This window comes from Rhinatrema bivittatum, chromosome 3 (assembly GCF_901001135.1).
Source record: "Rhinatrema bivittatum chromosome 3, aRhiBiv1.1, whole genome shotgun sequence".
Taxonomy (NCBI): domain Eukaryota; kingdom Metazoa; phylum Chordata; class Amphibia; order Gymnophiona; family Rhinatrematidae; genus Rhinatrema; species Rhinatrema bivittatum.
Genome location: NC_042617.1, coordinates 265,535,302 through 265,555,097, shown reverse-complemented (window position 1 = coordinate 265,555,097; position 19,796 = coordinate 265,535,302). Strand labels below are relative to the sequence as shown.

The window sequence follows — 19,796 nt, the reverse complement described above, 5'->3', positions numbered from 1 at the left end:
GAGAACCTTCCTGAACTGCTACCTCCCTGAGGTCTCTGGAACTTCCAGTTCAGGTCTGGTCCATCCATTCTGCATCAGCCGTGCACCCTTGCTCATGGTGGGCACACCCCTCCGCTATCTCTCCGGGAGACCACCAGAGGCCCACCTAAGTCTTGGGTACTTATTCGCAGGATAAGTACCCAAGGGCTTAACCTGCGGAAACCCTGGACTGTTATTGGTGAAGCTCCAGTTGCCTCTGTCTCCTTCTGTGCTCAGTCTCCTGGTGGCAGGCACTCTCTAGGACCGACCAGAGGGCTGTACCAATGCTGCACCAGGCCAAGGGTCCACCTCCAGTGCAACAATTTTTGCATGGGTGTTAAAAGATTTTTTGTCATTTCTATATGCAACAACAAAATAAATGTAGGCATACAGGGTGAATGAAAGAAAAAAGACTGAGTGACCTGTGTTGTTTATAGGGACACAGACAGGCTTGCTGACACCTTGTAAAATCATTTTTTTCATTATACTTTGGAAAATACGAGTTCCCTTTTTTTTTGTTTGGGAACTAAAGCCCAGATTTTAAAAAGGCTACACGCGTAAAGTTCGGGGTTTACGTGCGTGGCCAGGCCTTGTGCATGCCGCCTGCATTTTAGAAAGAGCCCGGCCACACGTTTAAATCCCGGTACACGCAAAAGTGCTGGGCCTCTCCAAAGGGGTGGACCAGGACAGCACCATTAGATGCTGTACTGGGGATGTGCGCGCAGGTTACTTCAACTCCAAAGTTGAAGTAAGTAGAAAAACAAAAAAACCGCTAATAGTTAGGTAGGGGGTAGAGGTCAGGGAGGAGGGGCGGAAAGTTAGGAAGGTTAGATAGGGGTATAGGGAACTGGAGAAGCCCTACTCATGTCTCTGCACGTTGCTTTGTAAAATTCCCCACCCACGCGTGCGACTAGCGGGCCGCCCACACATACATGCGCCAGCACACGCATGTTATAAAATCCGATGGCCATGTGCGCGGGTCTTAAAATCGATGCATGCATGTTATAAAATTGCCACGTCCATGTATGTGCGACGGGAAACGCACGAACATGGACGCACATGGGGGCTTTTGAAAATCTACCCCTTAGTGCATTGCTCAGTCACAGGACGAATACTTCTCTGGATCTGTGTGTCTTCCTTAGGCATTCCCATACCATTTGCAGATGAAAGAAATAATGTGTATTTGGCAGTCTATTCATTTTCTTAGACAGTTTCATGTGTTTTTTGAGGATTTGGTGTTACTGAATTAACTTCATATTGTTATTCAACTGCAAAATGTATGCCTGGGGAAATTCTGTGCAACAAATGTAAACTTCTGCACAGAAAAATGTTTAATTTTGCACATAAAAACTTAAAATTCTGCAAAATTCTGCATACTTTATATTGGTGAAAATAACACAATATACATGGCAGTCTTTAAGTAATTAATTTAAAATGTAATATAGAAAAAATATTACTTAAAGATGCAGAATTGTAAATATTTTGAGCAGAAATTCCCTAAAAGTTCACTGTAAGAGTGCCTCTTCCACTCTCTCTTCCCACTCCCCTGGCCACTTTGCCCTCTCAAGCCCCAACTCCTCCACTCTCAGTATGTCTCCCCTCTACCTCTAGGCTCAAGCCCTTCCACTCTATCTCCCCTCCCAGAGTTTAACCCCTCTTTCAGTACTGCCCCTCACACATGCTCCCTCTCTCTCACACACACATGCTCCCTCTCTCTAGTGCACATACACACATACAAGCTTCCTCACTCTTTCGCACACACACACACCCTCATACAGACTCCCTTTCGCTCTCGCACACACACACACACACACACACACACACATATCCTTTCATACAGGGTTCCTCTCTCTAGCACACACACATACCCTCATACAGGGTCCCTCTCTCTCATGATTAGACACCCACACAGGCTCCCTTTCTCTCTCACGCATTCACCCTCACACAGGCTACCTATAGCTCTCTCTCACACACCATTTCACACAGGCTGTCTCTCACACATATCTCTTCACATAGGCTTCCTCTCTCACAAACAAACAAGTACCCTCACATACACACAATCCCTTTTTCACACACAATCACACTTCTTCAAAATCTCCCCACATAGGCTCCCTCTCTCTCTGGCACCCACACTAATGCAAATGTACGGAAACCTTTTGAGAAGGCTAATCTGAAACAGAACTTACATATCTGTTGCTGCCCAAGTAGAAAAGCAAGTTATCAGGGGATCCTGTCTTCACATTGAGAATGATGGTGTTGTAGCTCCCTTTCTTGATCTCAGGCTTGTAAGTACGGATACAGTCCCCTCCAGATGACACAGAAACTTTAATCTTCAAAAACAGAAGCACAAAAGAACTAGGTCAGTTCTCATTTCCTCAAAGAAAGCTTGTATTAAAAATGTGAAGACCTTTGCTTTGCATTTCACAAAGCTCCATAGAATATTTAAACCTAGAAAAACTCCGAAAGGATCTGGCCATTATTAATAAAGACTTGGAATACAAAGATATTCTGATTGACTCTAATACATTTGTAAATAGAAAATGTAATTATGTCTGGAATGGCCAAAATCAAGTCACGTTTGGATCACATAACTCTTTAAAGAAAGAGGAAATGATTTGAATTATTTATAGTTAGTTAAAGAAAGCTTGTATTAAAATGTGAGAATTTTGCTTTGAATTTCACAAAGCTCCACAGAATATTTAGACCTAGAAAGACTCAGAAAGGATCTGGCCGTTATTAATAAAGACTTAGAATACAAAGGTACAAAGGTGTTCTGATTGACTCTAATACATTTGTAAATAGTCAGAAAATGTAATTATATCTGGAATGGCCAAAATCAAGTTACGATTGCATCGTATAATTCTTAAAAGAAAGAGGAAATGATTTGAATTATTTATAGTTAAATACTATATGAAATATTTCTCTATCCAGCAGCTGTGCCCCTGCTTGCTTCTCTCACCAATGCCGCTAGTGCACTTTCGACTGTGGAGAGGAGGATGTGCACTCTTACCCCCTTGCACTCTCTATTTTCTCCTTTCCCTCCCTCATCGTTTTCTTCCATCTCCCCTCTCTTCCCCTTTTCCCTCTCAAACCTCCCATGTTCCTTCCCCTCTCACTTACCATACTCCTCTCACTCACCCTCTTCCTTCCCCATCTTTCCCTTCCCTCTCTTCTTTCACCTCCTCTCCTACTCCTGTCACCCCTCCCGTTTTCTCTTCTACCCTCCTACTCCCCCATTCTTCTTTCACCCTACCCTCCTTCTCACTAATTCTCCTATATCCCCCCTCTCATTTCCTTTCCCTCTCTTGCATCTCCTCTCTTACTCACCCCTTCCCTGCCCTCACTCCTCCTGTTTTCCATTCCTTCCTTCCTCTCTCCTTTCCTCTCACTCATTTCATGTTCTCTCTCACTACCCCTTCTCTTTCTTTCCCTCCTCTCCCACTTCTTATGTCCTACCCTCTCTTCTCTCCCCCTTCATATACCCCACTTACTTCCTTTCTCTTCCCTCACATACTTCCTCTCCCACTACTATCACTCACCTTGTCCCATATCACTCATAAGAACATAGAAAAACAAGAACTGCCATGCTGGGTCAGACCAAGGTCTATCAAGCTCAGCATTCCGTCTCCAACACTGACCAAAACCGGTCACAAGTACCTGGAAGATCCCATAAAGTAGATTTGATTCCTGTTACTCACTCCCAGGGATAGCACTAGCTACTTGACTAATAATGTGATATGGATTTTAAGTCCCGGAACTTGTCCCTACCTCTTTTAAACCTTGATATGCTAGTTGCATGGATCACAACCTCTGGAAACAGATTCCACTCACTATGTCATACGGGCCGACATCGCCCGTATGACATAGTGAGGGCAAAGGTAGCGCCGGCGCCATTTTGAATATTGGCAATACGGCCCGCGTGCAGGAGGTCGCTCCCGGACCCCCGCTGGACTTTTGGCAAGTCTTGTGGGGGTCAGGAGGCCCCCCCAAGCTGGCCAAAAGTCCCTGGGGGTCCAGCAGGGGTCTGAGAGCGATCTCCTGCACTCGTGACGTCGGGTGCCAGGAACCAAAATGGCGCCGGCGCTACCTTTGCCCTGTCATATGATAAGGGCAAAGGGCCACCGGCGCCATTTCTATTAATGCAGCCGTGGCCAGAGAGCGGGAGATCGCGCCGGGACCCCCCCCAACTGGACCCCAGGTAATTTAAAACATTTTGGGGGGGGTTCGGGAGGGTGGGGGATTTGTTTTAAAGGGTCGGGGTGGGTTTTAGGGTTGTTTTGGTGTGCCGGTTTTCCCGCCCTCCCCCCTCCCCCGATTTACGATTTTTTGATGATAAATCGGGGGAATTGCTATTGTATCACGGCTCTAACGATTTTTGATGATTTAAAATATATCTGACGATTGTTTTAAATCGTCAAAAAACGATTCACATCCCTACTTAGCCCTACCCTCTGTTTCTGGCCTTTTAATCAGTTACCAGTTCACAATAGAACACTGTCTTCTATCTCATGACGTTATAATTTCCTGAAGAGTCTCTCATGAGAGACTTTGTCAAATGCTTTCTGAACAAATACACTGTGTCAACCAGCTTATCTTTATCTACATGTTTATTTCAGAAAAATCTTAGACAGGTAAGACAAAACTTCCCCTTGATAAAACTATGTTGACTCTTCCTCATTAAGCCACTTCTGTCTATATAGCAAGTGATTTTGATTTTAAGAATGGTTTCTACTATTTTGCCCAGCACCAATGTCAGACTCACCATTTATAGTTTCCTAGTTCCCCACTGGAGTCCTTTTTAAAAAACTGGTGTCACATTTGCAAACTTCCAGTCTTCAGGATTTGTGGCTGCTTTTAATGATAGGTTACAGCAGTGGTTCCCAAACCTGTCCTGGGAGTTCCTCCAACCAGTTGGGATTTCAGGATATTTACAATAAATATGCATTAGATAAATCTGAATGAAATGGAGGCAGTGGATGGCTGGATACACATTTCTGTCATGTATATTCATTTTGGATATCCCAAAATATCTGACTGGCTGGGGGCCTCCATGACTAGTTTGGGGAACCACTGGGTTGGAGATTATTAGTAACAGGTTAGCAGTTTCATGTTTTCATTTTTTTTAGAATTCTGGGATGGATGCCATCCATTCAAGATGATTTGCTACTCTTTAGATTGTCAATCTGATCTATTACATTCTTCATTATTGCCAATAATTGTTGTTCAGTTGCTCAGAACCTCCATCATTAAAGAATGTTTGTGGTCATTTCGTCTTCCTTCAACCTTTTTTAATGCATGCAATACATTTTAACCGGGCTTTCAAAATGGTATTTTTAAACAATGTCCATGCCTCATGCAAACTTTCAATTCTTGCAACTGCTTCTTTTAGTTATTTTTCTAACTAATTTCCTCATGCTATCATAATCACCCTTTTTAGTTACATCTTGCTGTAGTAGTTTTACTTAATGTCCTCCCTCCAGAGATTATGTCAAATTTGATTACATTTTGAGCACTATTGCTTAGTAGACCCACCACAGTAACCCCTCGCACCAGGTCATATAATCCACTGAGATTTAAAGTAGCTGCACCTCTGGTCAGTTCTAGGACCAGCTGTTCCGTGAAGCAGTCATTTCTAGAAACTTAACATCTCTAGCATGTCCCAATGGGACATTCAGCCAGTCAATTTGTTGCCAAATTTATTTGCTTTTTTAATTTCAGCTAGCATTTCACAGTCCCTTTCTTAATTTTGGTCAGTAATATATATCCACTGCTATACTCTTAGCCATCACACAGGATTCCACAGTGCATTTGTTTCCTGCAGGATTTTTAACATGTTTGACTATATATACCATCTTTTCTATATAGTGCCACCCTTCCACCAACTCTATCTGCTGTATCACATCAATATAATTTATATCCTGGTAACACAGTATCTCCTCCCACCATGTCTCTCAAATGCCTATATCATATGTAGCCTTGCATAATGCCATACATTCTAACTCATCAATCTTACTGTTCAGACTTCTGTCATTCACATACAGACATTTTAAAGTATGTTGTTTATTTGTATTTTTATTTCTCTTTGTATTCACAACCTGCTTGATGGTACATGATACAGGCAGTTTAGAGCCATTCACATCTGTGTGTTCTTTGTCTATGTCCATTTGGGTGACTTCAGACTTAATCACAACCTCTCTACTGGGATATTCTAACTTCTCTGTTTTACAAGTATCTTTGGAAGATACATCCCTCTAAACCATGTGCTCCTGAGTGACTGTCAAATTTTCCCCATTGTCTACTTCAGTGGTTCACAGCCTGGGATTCACAGCCTGGGATTCACAGCCTGGGATTCATGGACCCCAGGGGTCTGTGAAACCATCACAAGGCATCTGCTAGAAGGGAGACAACCACAGTGCAACTGCTGAGAAATAGAGCAAGCTTACCTCACCTCTGATGAGTTCTGCTCTCAGGCTGCTGCTGCTGCTGCTGCCTAATCTCACTAACTGATCTCATCCTGAAGAGAGGAAAATTACAGCCTCAAGAAGTCCCAAACTCACATGGAAAGGAGGGGGAACCTGAAGCTGCACCAACAAGAGGTGGGGAAACGTGCTGCCATCAGCACCTTCTACAGCTGCTGTTCCACATAACTAGAGGTGGCAACAAGCAGGGCGAGGATCCTCAGTAGCATTTCTGGCCACTACTACATATGCTTTGGCTGTCTGCTGGCCTGAGAGTGAGGGAAGAATGTTGCACTGAGGGAGCAGTCTGGCTATATTGGAGGGCAGAGTTCGGTGGGGAGGGGAGGAGGAGGTCAGGGGCCATAATGGGATCAGCACTCAGGAAGGGGTGGAGAAGGGGGTTACATGGAGGAGAGGGCAAGAAGCAGAGAATGGGAGTGAAAGCACTTGGAGAGAGCCTTAAGAGGGAGTAGAACACAAGGGAGTTCTTTAAACCGTTTGGCACCTTTTAGGGGTGCATTAAACGTGTTACTACAACCGATTGCTTTATTAAGATGTCTGTATTGATATGAATATTCTGTTACAACCTACTGCTGTGCTGAGGTGTTTGCATTTTTATCCAGTTAGTCCTGTGTTCAATTTAAGGAGATGTGCTGTAGTCCCGTTGTTGACTTTTTACAAGTTTAGCCCTCTTCTGCATTTTTACCTTGTTTGGTCCTGTTGCTGATAGATATCAAATTTAGTCCTTACTGAAATCACCTTCAGACAAGAACCTACGTTGCTACCGCCACAGTTTTCTGACTGTATATTACCATTCTAATGTGCTGTATCTCACCTTGGGGGAATTTCTTATTCAAAAAGGTAGGTAATAAATTCAACTAAATAAATAAATAAATACAAGAATCCTTGGGATGCGACTGTGGGAAGAAGGAAGGAGGGACAGGATGGGAGGCAAGACACACAGAAGGGGCAATGAGGGGAGGAGAAACAACTAGGGAACGGGCCATGGAGGGTGCAGCACTCATAAAAGGGCCTCAGAAGAAGGGCAGGATGGAGGGAAGAAAAGCAGGAACAAAAGCACTGAGGAAGGGGGCCTTGAGAGGGAAGATCAGGGAAGAGGGCCACAGGAGGGAAAGGATAAAAGGAAAGGCATTTGGAAAGGGGCCACGGGTGGGGGCAAGCAGGGCAAGAGGGAAGGCACTTATGGGGGTAAGGGGGAAGGAGGGTCAGCACTCAGAAAAGGGCCATGAGAAGAAGGCAGGAGGAACAGAAGCAGAGAAGGGGTTGCAAGGGTGATAGATCAGGAAGGTGAGCCTTTTTTATGCGGGTGGATGGGTATTATGTTAGGGCTGCTGAGTCTGCATTGTTTTTCTTGTGGGGGTGTTATATAACATAAAATTCCCCACTCCCCACAAGAATGACTGGGCCCTGCTTAGTATAGGAGGAAAAGCATTTCTGTGTTTAGTGCTCAAGTGTTGTGTTGCATGCAGAGTCTGGCTTCTTGTGGTTACCGCTTCAGTTTTTGTTATTTTTTTTTTCTAATTTGTGATCACTGATTTTGGTTTTGGCACGGGTCATTTTGTACCTGAGACTGAGGTGATGTATTCTGCTAGGGTGTATTTTCTGTGTAGGGAACTATAGCAGTCCAGCTTTTTCCATTTTCCAGTCTGCACCTCCCAATAGGGAGTTAGTTTGGTGTTCTAGATCATATTTCAACCTTTGTAGGCCTACATTGAAATTTGGTGATAGAGTATCTTGCCTAGGTGTTAATAGTTATATCAGATTTCATGGAGATTGCTCAAGTGGAAGGGTCCCTGAGGGAATCTGGTATGGTGAATTGTACAGGGGACATGCTCTGCAACCATTGTTGGAGTGGAGTGGGTGGATGTTATTGGGATACAGCATATGTATTTTTAAGGTTTATAGTGTGTTTGTCTTGCCCATACCTTGACAAGAATGAACTTCATAAGCCAGAGTATGTTGGGTATGACCTTAATCTCTCAGATTTTCTGCTAGTGATCTTAATACATACTTTGTGTCATCTTCTTTCTGAAACTTGTATGGTATAAATATATAAGATAGCATATGGAGGTGAACTTGGAAGCTCTTGGTGAACTAGAGAAAAGGCAAGACAGGGGAGATATAGGGATTTAAGTACCTCATAGGTATCAATTGAAAGGAGGCTCTGCAAAAAGAGATCATGGGATGAGGGTGAAAGCAGGTATTTCTTATAGAGAGGGTGTTGAATGCATGAAATAGCATCCCAGTAGAGACAAGGACAGTATCTGAATTCAAGAATGCATGGGGCATTCTCTGAGGGATTATAGACCTAAGCAGATGTGTAGATAGGAGGTAGAAATGTGCATTTGTTTTAAATGAATGCACAGAAGATGATGAATAAGGCTGTTATGTTTCATTCAGGGGTCCCAAATCAAATTGGAGGCCTCCCAAATAAAATGAACTTCATTTGTTGCAATTGTTCTAAATGAATGCATTGGGCCTAGGCCAACCTTCTATAGCAAGTGAATTTTGTCTCATTGTGGATATTCCGAAAACCTGACTGGCTGGGGGTCCTCCAGGACAGGGTTAGGAACCAAAGATGGGACCCAGCCTCTGGGCCAAGCCCCAGCATTGAACCTGGGTCTGGCTGAGGCCATGGCATTGGCCTTGTGTAGGCTGAGGCCACAGCGACCTACCGTGGTTTATGCAAGGCTGAGGCTTCAGCCTAAGCCTCACCTGCAGATCCCCACCAGAATGGGCAAGTGAGGGCAGATTTTTTTTTTGGGGGGGGAGTTTATTGTTTGATTTGGTTTTTTTTCACACGAATCAAATGAATCAAAATCTACGAACTGAAATTTGTGGGGGAAAAGCCTCCCGAAAACAAAACAAAAAATCTTTACCTCTGCACATCCCTAACGGGCAGACCAGATAAGCCCATAGAGTCTTTTACTGCCATCATGTTTCTATTTTTATTTTTAATCAGGCAAATGGTGCACACAGAAGACAATTTATATATCTTTAGGCCACATTTTCTTAATCTCTGATTGCATCTCTTGATCCTTGATGATCTTTTCTCTCTCCATATATATAATACAGAATAGTCACTTAGAACTGATGCTTTTATTAGTAATGTTGGTTTGTTTTTTTTTCATTTTCACCTTTACCACTATATCGAGTTGCCTGATTTCAAGCATTTAATTGGTTGGTTTGGGAATGAATAATTATATTCTATAATTTATGCACAGAATGTATGGAAGAAAGAATGACTAACTGTAAACATAAAGTAAGAAATTGGCAGTGGGAGCAGGGACAGAACTTCATTGGTCTCCCCCCAACCAAAAAGGCATTCTGCTGCCCCTGAATGTCCCTTCCTCTGAAGATATACATTTTTAGGTTCGTAAGTCTCATCTCATATGACCCTGCAGCAATCCTGAACCATTTTGGTGATCTTTCTCTGGACTGCTTACTGCCTGTTTATACTGTTTTGGAGGTATGATATTCTGAAATGGACACATTACTCTTGAGAAAGTTTCACCAACAAATTTTGCAATGGCATTATCACTTCTTTTATTCTGCTAATTATGTCTCTCCCTATGCACCCTAGCAAATCTCTGATTTTGGCTACTGTCTATCACACTGTTTTGCTATCTTGAAATCATTCGATATCACATTGAGATATCTCTTCTGATTGGTAGGCATCATTTTCTTACTCCTCATCTTGGATTGTTGTATCCCACATACATGACTCTGCACTTTCTTACACTAAATCTTAACTGCCAAGCAGTCGACAAATCCTTGAATCATCTTTGATAATGTATTTATTTATTTATTTATTTACTTATTGGGAGTTGATACCCCACTTTTACAGTCAAACCCACAGCAGATTACAATAAAAACTTATTTAGTCTACTCCCTCCATTCTGTTGCTGATCTGTTGCGACTGTCACTGCCCGACGTCTCCACCTCGCCCACCTTACCGCATTGGCGACTCCCTCCGGGTTGATGGAAGGCTGGCTGCCACGGCATCTCTCTTTTGACCTCATCTGACATCCCCGGACTGGCCCGATGCTGCAATCCGCCATGTTGACCTGATGCCTAGGGGCACGCGCGCGGTGCGGCCCCGCCTCAAGTACCAGAAGTGGCGCGAACCTTAGGGGCGTCCCCCTGAGATGACGTCATCCACTTCAGATATTTAAAGGTCTCTGAATTGCTAACAACTCGAGTTAGCAAGGATAAGGATATGGATAAGGATTTGTTCTATCTGCGCTACTCTGCCTCCTCGGACTAACCAGGGGTACCTGCTCCTCGGGGGCCTCGTTCTCTCTTACTTTGTAGGTTGCAGTCTGGAACCGGTACTCGCTCCTTGAGGTCATTCCCGGACTTCTTCGGAATTCACTTCTGCCTGGAAGTCATCCCTGCCTACTACATCTGTGAGTTACCATCACTCTCTCAGAACTTTCCCTGGAACCAGGTACTCACTCCTCGAGGGCTTCATTCCAGCTCCTGGGCTTCTATGAGACATTGTGTGTTACCATCAGGTTCTGTCCATGAACTCTGCATACCCTGCCTACTCACTATATTTCAGTTTCTCTACAGTTCAGCCTTCAGGGATCGCTGTTCCAGTATCTGAAGGACTACAGCCCAGTCGGGCATTCCAGGTCACTACTGCCACCTCTGGTGGTTCAGTATACTGTCTAATAAAAGAACTAGTGTGTATCTGTCTCCCTCTCGGGATCTTCCCCCAAGGGCATAGTCATCTGCCACTGGTCCAAGGATCCACCCACAACTCTCCTAAATAATATCATGATCTTCATGTCATCAGGAAAACGACAACCTTTTTCTTCTAATCATTTCAGAATACCTCTCATAAATATGGGGGTAGATATTCAAACCCTGGTCAGCTAATAGGGTCATTTATCAAATTACATTATGGTGTTTTTGCATGCGTTAATGCATTTTCGCATGCGAAAAACGCCTTAACGCATGCAAAAATGCCTTAACATGCACGTTACGCACCATAACGCATGGTGCGATGCAAATTTTTAAAAGGGGAGGGATGGAGAGGAGTCCGGGGCAGGATTTCCAAAAAAGCGGGCTGCTTCGCAAAGTACAAAGCCATAATGCACAATATTGCACAGTTAACGCCAAAAATAACTACACCTTTTTCAATTGCATTAAGCAGTGTGTTATGGGCATAACACAATTAGTGATTGTTTTGCAAATTCTGTTTGGGAGAGAGAGAGAGAGAGAGAGCGAGAAAGGACCTCTGGGGGTGGCATCATAGTAAGCAGCTATTTATGTTACTATAAGAGGCACACCTAGTAAGCTGAGGTGAGGTTTAGGTAGTAGTGTAGGGGTTAGGAGCCACTTTTACATGGAGAGTGAGATGTACGAACAGAACAGTCCTCTCTTGTGAAGATTTGATGTCCTTCGGAGTGAGAAAACTCATACAAAGATGAGATTTGTACAATGTTCTCTCAACCTAGATTGATTTTACCCAGGTAGAAAGTCCATTGAGTTAGGGTGAGAGAATATTGTTCAAATCTCATCTTTGTGTGAGTTTCCTCACTCCAAAGGACATCAAATCTTCACAAGAGTGTACTGTTCTGTTCGTACATCTCACTCTGCATGTAAAAATGGCCCCTAACCCCTACACTACTATGTAAACCTCACCTGAACTTACTAGGTGGGCCTCCTATAAAGATATAAATAGCTTACTACTACAAGGGCCTTGTAGATAGCTGGATTTGAGAGAGAGAGACTGAGACTAAGTTAGATCAGTTCTTTGGCTGATTTAACTTAACCAGATAAGAATAAACATTGCAACTTACCCAGTTAAGTTAATCAGATATACAGCACCACCCAGATGCATGCACTAGCTAACTAAAAGATATCTGGATAGGTGACACTTAGCAGCTGTTGATTTTCAGCAGACTGCTAGATAGCCAGGGTAGTCCTACTTATCCAGCACTAAACATACTTTCAATTTTGGGACCATGGTGTATAACTGTGATATTAGCTCCTTATTCACTATTATACAAATATCACTTCTGAATCCTAATGAATGGGTGCTTTAACTTACAGAGTTGGCCTGTTTTCGGGCTTGATTTATCAGCTCTTTTATCTGAGAGATATTTTTCCCCACGTTATCCTGAAGTTCCTTGATTGGTTTCAGTTTATCCAGTAAACGACTGGCTTCATCTTCTAGGGCTTTAACTGTGTCATCAGCATCTGCAACTTTTTGGTGCAAAAACAGGAAAAAAAAAATTGAAGGAAGGATCTTACACAAGGCAGACAGCGCAAATGAAGAAAAAATAAAATGTGCTTTCAGCTTTCATATACAATGCTCTTTACAAGATAAATGTTTAAGGCCTAAGTCAAATATTTTATCCAGTTACAAATAAGGAATTTTCTGTCTCTTGAGACAAAGGTCTGGGGTCTCATCAGATTCTCATCAGAACTTTGCACAATAGAAGACCCCACTCTTCAAGCAGGATTTAAATTGTAATTGATAATGAACGATGTTTTCTTGCAATTAAAGCTGTTGCTTGTACATCATGAGCGCATTGACATTCTGTGCTAGTAAGTATGATTTGACTGATTATATAAATTGGTTAACTATGCTTGCATCTGTCTTTGCAAATTTAACATGGAGATTAGGACATTTCTTGCTGGAAAAGTATCTCCCTCAATCAGATTGGATGATTATGGCTTTTTTTGCCTTATAAGGTCCTAATATCTGCACAAAATTCATTAAATGTCAACATCAGGCCCTTTTGTTTTTCTGCAGAGGAGGAAAGGAATGAAGGACATTGTTAAGAATAATGGCTGCAGGAAAGTCTCAAGGATGCACTCAAAGATGGTTTAAAATAAGTGTTAGTGTTAGTAGGACAGTACATACGAATGGTTACATGTGAAAAATCGGAGGCTGACAGCGTAAAGCAAATGGTTTTTAGTTCACTTTTTTCTTTACTTTAACCTTAATGTACACAGACTAGAAGCAGTGAGTAATTTATTAGTTCTATTAGTTTCATGATGATTTATCTGATGGAGTCATTATTCTACCCCACTCAAATTCAGAATTACAGAACAAGAGAATTTCTTTAATTTTTCTTATAATAATAATAAAAAAAAAACCCCACATGCACCATTTGCAGAAATCTTATCTGTGCATAAAGACATCCCTTCAAAAAAAATGCTTGTAAAACTAAAAATAAAATTATGCCTTTATCAGTGAGTGAGAGATTGTATTGAACCTATTTGATGTGCAACATTTTCTATTGCCATAAAAAGAGGTGTCATACAACTTACCAAGGAAAGACCACAAATTTCACCTAAGAATGTATCATAAGCATGGCCAGAACTTTGACATTTAGACTCTTCTTTCCAACCCAAAAAAAGTAATATAGGACTTAACTCTGACAGGTCCAATGATAAAGAGGCAACATCTTTAACATCACACTACAGAAACAAACTAATTTAACTTTTTAAAAGATGTTAACAGTGGCGTACTGGCGTCAGCTTTCAACTATGTCAGTGTAGGTTCAATTCACCCTGTTTGAGCTAGAAGCAATGACAGTTTTGCTGTATGGTTTCTACTGACTGAGTCCAGATTTGATAAATTCAGCTTAATGTTATTTTTTTGCTGTGCATGCAGCAACTATTATGCACAATGAAGCCACCAGCCCTATTCACAGCAATAATACATTCTGGAAAAAAAAGCAGCACCTTTTGAAATGAAACCTTTGCACCAGGGATGTGTTAGTGCAGACTCCCAGGAGTTGTTCCTTACTAGTTTTCTGAAAACCAAAATGTGTTCCACCAAGTGGGGCAGAGGTGGCAAGAGCACCTTGATAAAAAAGCAGCAGCACATCATTATTTTGTACCAGTCTTTATGCTAGTCTGGGAAAATAGGTTTAGTGCTTCAGGATACCATCCATGTTAGCTTTTTCTCACTCGTACAGCTGTAACTATTTTCACTAACAGTTTTCCACAATAAAGAGCAACACTGTCACAACAAGGAAAGGTGCTGATGACTGACTGCTCTGGTGCAGCACCAAAGTACCGTGCCATGCATAAGCATTGGTGCTAGGGTAATGCACAGCAACTATTAAAAGAACATAAAATAATATACGTACTGATTTCTGTGGGCATGATGGTATGGAGAAAAAGAAAAAGAAAAACCTTGTAAGTAACGTTGCTTAGAAAATTCATACAAAAACAAGCAATAGGGATGGCGGGATTTTTATAGGGAAAAAATTCACTTGGGGTTCTCTACGTGCATCATTCTACGAACAGTGCCATGAAATCATGCTTTTTGAAAATCACTATCGTGAATAAGGCCCTACTTAAATTGTGGCAGAGGCCTAATATTGAGGGATCTACAATTTCCACAAAATCGGGATTTATAGAGGTCATTACTAATCAGGTGTTTCCCGCCGATGGACCAGCGATCAGCTATTATCCATAACTTTGTCTATCTTGACTACTGCACAGCTGCATCTATTTGAAGTTAATCCTACAATTTAGGGAGGGCCTAAAACATGAAATAAGTCTGCGATATGGCTCTCACAAATGGGAATTTATTTTTGTTTTACAACTCACTGCAGGATAACAAGACATTTTTTTCCAGTATTCTTTTTCCAAATAGGGAAAACCAACAACAAAGATTAGCTAGCAAGCCTTACTGTTTTCAGCTGGATCTTTTATAATGCCATTTGTCTTGGCCACATCATCTTCCAGTTTGCTGTAGTTGTTCTTCAGGCCCAGGAGGTTCTGGTTAATGTCTTTGATTCTTGCCAATACATCATTGACAGTGTCATTTGCTTGCCTGGCTTTGTCTTTAGCTGCTTGCACTTTTGCTGCTGTATCTGTCATTAACAAAGGAGATTTGCATAATTATATTAGTTTTTAACAGAATAAAGATACTTGTCTATCATGTTCAGCTTTTGACTAGGGATATGCATTAGTCTGAAATTACATAGACTATGTCAATGTCATTTCATATCATTTTCAAAACGAAATGATAGAAAAAACCCCCACAGAATTTCATGTTTTTCCTTCTATCTTTCTTAAGTGTTGCAAAAACAGTGCACGTATTTTGAATAGTATTCATTGTTCCAAATATTGAGCACTATTTCCAAAACTAGAAAAACAAAAGAAATTTGGAAAAAACCTAATTGACACAAAAATTTGCCCCCAAATGACACAAAATGACAACATAAAATTGTTGGCCTGCACACCACTACTTTTAAGTAAGCATCCTAGACACATTTCAACCATCCCTGTATCCAATGATATTGTAGGTAGGTATCTACCATTTGTTTAAAATCTCTAAGGAAGATGCCTCAGCAAGGTCCCCTGGCATCCAGGTGTGTGTTATTAGTGTTGTCTTGTGCCTTGACTGCTCCTATCTTGTTTTCCTCTCTCTGTTGCCTTTCCTTGCCTTGTCCTCTGCCCTTGTTCCCTGTTCCTGCCTGTGCCCTGACTCACTTATCTCCCTCGTCCTGGTTGCCTTGTGTATCGTGTTTGCCTTGTCTGTCCTGTTCTCTGGATTCTGACCTCAGCCTCACTCCTAACCCCCTCCTGTCTTATGCCTGCCCCAACCTTTGGCTTGGTAACTGTTCTGTTGTCTGCTGCCTGCCCCACCCTGTGGTTTGGTGATTGTTCTGTTGTCTGTGCCTGCTAAGACCCTTCTTGGATTGGACACTCGATCTGAATAGCCCCAGGGACCTACCTAAGTCCTGCTGGCTGCCAGAACCCAAGGGCTCAACCTGCGGAGTACGTGACTGGCAAATGTGAAGCTCCAGCTGGTCCCACCCATGAGCTTCCCTGCCAGCTGCTGGTGTGAGCCTAGCAGGTTCTCTTGTTAGGTAGTGCCAATCATACCGCAGCCATAAGGGTCAATTTTCTCCATCAGTGTTACATTTTGTTTCATTTGTGGACCCCTGAAATGAATTTAACAAAAATCTAACACAAATTTTCATCTTATTCATTTATGTTTCTCATTCAAGTCAATGGCTGTACTGAGAAAACAGCAGGTGCAGGAAAGGGCTAACTGGTAACTATAGCAGTAGCCTAGTGGTTAGAGCAGTGGGCTATAAACCAGGGAAGCCTTGGTTCAAATCCCACTGCTGCTCCTTGTGACTTTGAGCAAGCCATTGTCTCAGATACAAACTGACAGGGTCATTTTCCAAGGTGAGATAGTCCATTATCATGGGCATTATCACATGATCTTGCTCCCGCTACCATGACTCTGATACTGCACCTCGGGGATCTTACTGCCATACGCCACACTTTAAACCTGTGAGTCTTGCTGCCATATCCCAGAGACTATACCTTGAGGTGTTTTTCCCACTAAGGGGCTGCTTTGCAACTCTCATAAAGGTGAATTTTTAAAAGGTTGTGCATGTAGAAATGAGCACATGCATGCATAAATAGTGCATATTCGCACAACTGCTATTTTATAAACCTCAAACATACATGTGCAGGTACCTGTGCATGAATACATTTGCTCATATGAAAAAGGGGTGGGCGAGGGGCGTTCTGGGGTGGGCCAAAATTTATACATATAAGGTGCTATTTTAAAACCTGTGAATGCGATGCACATGTGGCTGTTACCTGCGCATATTGCGGCTCCCGGCCACGGCAGTCCTAGGCCGGTTCCCCTCTACCTTTTTCACCGCTGGCCACTGCTGCGGTCCGGCGGGGCGCGCCCCACTCCGCAGCAGGCCGACCGCAGCCTTCCATGTGGCCGCAAATGCAATCTTGCTGCGGCCGGCAGGGCTCCTCCTAGGCACGTGCGCGGGAGACTCTTCCCTTTAAACGGTCCACGGCGGGAAACCTCAGCCAGGCCCCGGGAGATGACGTCATGCTACAGGGGTATTTAAACCCCACAGCAGTCTCCAGCAACTCGTCTTTGCAACTCGAAGTGCTAGTTGCTGTTCCAGACATCTCTTCTTCCTGTTCCTGCCTTGATCCTGATCCTGGTCTCATTCCTACTTCTGCTCTAGTCCTTGTGATCCTGTGTCCAGTCCTATGTTCCAGTTCCTGCCTTCCTGACCGTGCCTTTGTTCCTGTCTCTGGCCTTCTCCTTGATCCTCTGTTCCTGTGACCCAGTCCTTGGCTTGATCTCCTGGTTCGACCTCGACTTCACTTTTCGTCTCTGCTTGCCTACTGCCCATCTCGACCCTTGGCCTGGTACTTCGTTCTTGCTTGTCTGCTGCCTGTCCTGGATCTTCGGATTGGACTCCATTCCGCACCTTCACTGCCAGCCCTGACCCGGACCTCTGACCCTGTATTCATTCTCAACTTCATCTTCTTCTACGAGGCACCCACACCTAAGTCCTCCCGGCCCCGGCATCCAAGGGCTCAATCTGCGGAGAATGAGGGCTGATATACGTGAAGGTCCTGCTGGGTTGTCCTCGCCAGCTCCACCTACCGGAGACGAGAGCCATTGGGGGCAATCCCTCAGTGGTCACACCATCACTCGTCCCGGCCCAAGGGTCCACAATCATAACAATTTGCAAAGGCCAAGGGCCTGATGGACTTGTCTGGTCTTTAGGCCATTCTGGGCCTGGCCCAATGACTGCAGCTGCAGCAGCAGCAGCAATGCCTTGAAGTTTTGTCCGCCACCATGGAGCGCCTGGCTAATCGCCTGGAGCCTGCTTCCGGCTCAGGGGCAGCTGCCCCTCCCCCAGTGACTCCTGCTTCACCGTCTCCATTGTTACATTTGCCTGCTCCACTTCATTATGCAGGGGATCTGAGGCAATGCCAAGGGGTTTTGAACCACTGCTTTATGAGGTTCTCCCTCCAACTGTTGGAAATCTGATACTTGAAGGGAGAAGCAGTCAGATAGGAGGAGCAATCTGTAGAGAAAGCTCTGTATAGCGGGCTCCTGGAGAGGGAGGAGTCAGCAATCTTGTAGTATCTCAGATATCGTCTTGCTAGTTAGCAATCTGCTATATCTCTGATGTTAGTTAGACTGTGGAGTTAGCAATCTGTTCTGGATTTGCTAGCGAGTTAGCAATCTGATATTAATCTGATATAGTTGTGGGTGGATACCTCAGCCGATGGCAGATGACTACGCCCTCGGGAGGATACCCCGAGAGGGACCACCGGCTAGGCTAGAGTATGGAGACAGACACACATTAGTTCTTTTATTAAACAGGTTATTAGAAACCACCAGAGGTGGCAGTAGTGAGCTGATATGCCCAGCAGGGCTGTAGTCCCTCAGGTACTGGAACAATGATCCCAGGATGGCTGAGCTGTTGAGAAACTGTAGAAAGTGAGTAGGCAGAGTTCATGAAGAGAACTAGATGACAAAACTCACATAAGGTCTTAAGTAAGTTCAGGAGCTGGAAAGGATTAGGCTCTCGAGGAGCGAGTATCTGGTTCCAGGGAAAGCTCTGAGAGAGCGATGGTAACTCACAATTGTTTGTAGCAGTGATAGCTTCCAGGCAGTAGAGAATCTTCAGAGTGTCCGGGAACATGGACCCTCGAGGAGCAAGTACCGGTTCCTATCTGCAATCTGAAAATAAAGAAAAGAGCGAGGCCCTCGAGGAGCAGGTACCTCTGGTAAGTCCGAGGAGGCAGAGTAGCTTGGATAGGGAAACCTTGTCCGTAACCTTATCTCTTCCGTATCCTTGCTAACTCACGGGCCGATACAGTAAAGTCCGGGTTTGACAGCCAATGCTCAATTTTGCTGGCGTCGGTTCTCGAGCCCGCTGATAGCCACGGGCTCAGAAACCGGACGCCGGCAAAATTGAGCGTCCGGTTTTCTGTGCACTTTCCCGATGCCCGAAGAAATTAGCGCCTACCTTTGGGTAGGCGCTAATTCTGAAAGCAAAATGTGTTGCTTGGCTGCACATTTTGTTTTCTGAATCGCGCGGGTATACCTAATATGGCCATCAACATGCATTTGCATGTTGCGGGTGCTATTAGGTTTGGAGGATTGGACGCGCGTTTTCGGCCCCTTACTGAATAAGGGGTAATGCTAGCGCGTCGAAAACCCGCGTCCAATGGCGGGTTAACAGTGCGCTCCATCGGACCGCACTGTACTGTATCGGCCCGTCAGTTTGTTAGTGTTTTCAAAGACCTTTAAATATTGGAAGTAGATGATGTCATCTCAGGGGAATGCCCCTGAGGTTTGCGCCCTTGCTGGTACAAGAATTGGGACGCACGTGCGCGCCCTAGGCATCAGGACAAGATGGCGGAGTTACAGCATCGAGCCGGTCTGGGAACGCTGGAGGGAGGCGGCATGGAGACGCTGCAGTAGCCAGCTGTCCATCAGACCCGGAGGGAGTCACCACAGAGGTAAAG

At 43.8% G+C, this 19,796-nt stretch overlaps 1 protein-coding gene across 1 annotated transcript in view; it reads right to left on the bottom strand.

Annotated features, from left to right (window-relative positions):
* LAMA2 (laminin subunit alpha 2) overlaps nucleotides 1-19,796 on the bottom strand; it is a 1,492,466-nt gene that overhangs the window by 162,111 nt on the left and 1,310,559 nt on the right. Inside the window, 4 exon segments of the mRNA XM_029596813.1 lie at nucleotides 2,205-2,348; nucleotides 12,559-12,713; nucleotides 14,615-14,620; nucleotides 15,164-15,346. Coding sequence (XP_029452673.1) covers nucleotides 2,205-2,348; nucleotides 12,559-12,713; nucleotides 14,615-14,620; nucleotides 15,164-15,346 — 488 coding nt within the window.